The following is a 2,691-nucleotide window of genomic DNA, read 5'->3' as shown; positions in this document are numbered from 1 at the left end:
TGTTTGCCTTGCATAGGCTTGGCCTTTGATCATGCCTGGCCTTTGCAAAGGCAAGTATCGACTTGTTTGCCTCCGACATAGCCTTCAATTGCAATCGCTCGCTTTGTTAGATTGCACTCCTCCCTCCTTTATACCTCCTTCCCATTTCTGAGATCTTCAAGTAACTAATAAGGTGGTGGTGGTGGTGGGGGTGGGGGTTGAGGCAACAATAAAGGCTTGTTGGTGCACAACATGGCATGTTCTCTTCTTCTCCTAGTTTCAAATTCAATTCACTCACTAATTCCACTTCCTTCTCTCGGCTCATATCCTTCAATTGACAAGTTAACAAGTTCGAATTGAAGGTAAACCATTTTTCTTTCGCGGCAATCTCAACCTTTAATCGAAAGTCTTTTAAATCTGACTCTCTTTTTTTAAAAAGAAAAAAGAAACAAAGAAAGGCAAATTTAGATTTGGTAAATGTAAGGGCCATCAGTTGCCTTCAAAATGCAATGGTAGAGTATAGTAAGTGGAAGTAGAAGGAGTGAAAGGACAGACAGTACAAGGTTGCAACCACCACTACCCTAAAAATGTGGTTTGGGGTCCACGGAGGGGAGGGTGGCCAAAACATTACCCATAGGATTTAGGGTTTTAGGGTTTTAGGTTGGCAAGCCATAACTGATCTACTGACAAACCCCACCGAAGTGCTGCAGTTGGTGAGGTCAATTGGTTGAGCTCACATGACTCACTCACCCACAACATTATTGCCATCACTATTATTTATCTTTAATTTTATTTTGATAATTCAGATGTCTAAGATCTGCCAAACTAATATTAGAAGTAGATGATTTTTTTCTTCTAATTTATCTAACAGTTAAATTCGAAACACAACTTATACATTAAGATAACACTGATTTAGATTGCAATTTTTTTTATGATTAAAGCATAAATTAAGATTAGCCATAAAAAAAATCCAAAATCGCATTAAATTCAGAAGAGTGAGCTCGATTTAATGTAAAATGGCAATAAGTCTGTCTTCTCTCTCACAGCGAGGCGGCGGCCCATGGCACCGTCGGGGCGCACTCAGCCTTGTGCGACAGCTTCCAATCCAACGCCTGGCACGCCCTCGAGCAGTAGTTGGCCAGGCTGCACACCGAGCACCGCCGGAACTCGTGGCGACGCGTCTCCCTCCTCCCGCACCCTCGGTGGGAGCAGAGTCGCAGTTCCTCGCTCGCCGGCGCTCCGCGGCTCCCGAACCATTCCACCAGGAACCTGTTCGCCGGGTGCGGCTCCGGCGCTGGCAAGCTACATCCGTAGTCGCTCAGAAGAGAGTAGCCTCCGGGATCGGCCAGACGACGTTTCTCCAGCCACTCGGGCCAGGAGGAGGAGACGGCGGCGGCGAGCTCCCGGGCGTTGGCCTGCACCAGGAGGCGCCTGCCGGCGGCGGTGTTGCGGCGGATGCCGTAGCCATCCTGGAGGCAGTGGCCGAGCTCCCGGAGAGCGTCGACGTGGCCGAGGAACGCCGCGCGGGCACACAAGGAGACGCCGGCGCGGAGATCCTTGTGAGCCTTGGAGCCGCCGCTGCCGTTGAACTGTACGATCGCCAGAGAATAAAGGGCGGCGGCGTGGGAACCTACGGCCGCCTTCGCCATCAGCGAAGCTCCGCTTCCCCTGTTCTCTAGCGCGTAGAATCGAATCTGGTTCCACATAAAAAAAAAAATCGCAACTTTATTCCCCAAATCACAAAAGATGCTCAACGCCGAGAAAAATTAAAAGCTGCAACTTTATCTCCAAGTCGCAAAAAGCGCTCATCACCGAGAACAAATCGCAGAGAAATTCCACACACCATTCCGAGAATATAACTCGCTTCTAGGTTTCCGCAATCGACGCATCTCTTGAGGAATCTGTGAGCGGAATCACGCCACGCCTTTGCTCGAACAGAGAGACAGCTTGAGCCGGCCATGGACAGCACCAGAGGATGGTGTCCGAGGGCATGGAATCTCTTAGACCTGTGGAAGAAAGTACCAACAAAAAAAAAATCAAATTTTTATCCACGAAACCGACTAAAAACGCAATTTTTAGGGCGGGCGATGATTAAACTCATCGGCGAGGAAAAGGAGGGCGGGTCAATCGGCGTACGTCAGGAGGGCGCTTATGAGATCGGAGGGGCGTTGGGCGGAGGAGCTGAGCTTGGAGAGCACGGAGACGAGGAGATCATCCGGAAGCCCGTCGAAGTAGTCCGCCTCCGCCGGCGACGTAGCCAGCCGCCGTCGTTTCCGGACGCGGGCTTCTGTCCTTTGCTCCCTCTTTCCCTCATTCCTGCTCGCGCCGCGTTGGATGACCAGAGTGCTTCGTCTCCGGCTATGGGAAGCCATTGCCGCCGCCGCCGCCGTGTGTATTGCTGAGTATCCTCCCCCTGCGTGCTCGTGACTTCAGACGCAACCAACCGGAAGCTCCTATAATATAAGACAGAGGACAAGTGATTTATTTATTTATTTTTGTGATAATTATTTAGTGGACGTTTGTGCTGAACACCTGCAAAATACTGGGAAATTTTCAAAATGGCCCAAAGGTTTGCTTTTATTTCTTTTGAGATTTCCAGAATATTCGTTTATTGACAACAGACCCCTTGATTTTTCCAATTTTTTCATCTCGATAACACTGAAGGGGAGATTAATATTTCAAGGACTTCCCTAGAATTTGTGACTATCCTCT

The 2,691-nt window shown here is 49.3% G+C and overlaps 1 protein-coding gene across 1 annotated transcript; it reads right to left on the bottom strand.

The window, feature by feature from the left end:
• Nucleotides 1-868: 868 nt before the first annotated feature.
• LOC122025750 (F-box protein At1g67340-like) lies at nt 869-2,426 on the bottom strand. Its single transcript, XM_042584617.1, has 3 exons — nt 2,116-2,426; nt 1,823-1,985; nt 869-1,673 (listed from the first exon to the last, which is right to left on the bottom strand). The coding sequence occupies exons 1-3, from the start codon at nt 2,349-2,351 to the stop codon at nt 1,020-1,022; spliced, it is 1,053 nt and encodes a 350-aa protein (XP_042440551.1). The 5' UTR covers nt 2,352-2,426; the 3' UTR covers nt 869-1,019.
• Nucleotides 2,427-2,691: the final 265 nt, after the last annotated feature.

The sequence above is a fragment of the Zingiber officinale genome, chromosome 9B (genome assembly GCF_018446385.1).
Source record: "Zingiber officinale cultivar Zhangliang chromosome 9B, Zo_v1.1, whole genome shotgun sequence".
Classification (NCBI taxonomy): Eukaryota; Viridiplantae; Streptophyta; class Magnoliopsida; order Zingiberales; family Zingiberaceae; genus Zingiber; species Zingiber officinale.
Note: the sequence above shows the minus strand (reverse complement) of the source record. Positions and strands in the feature narration are given on the sequence as shown.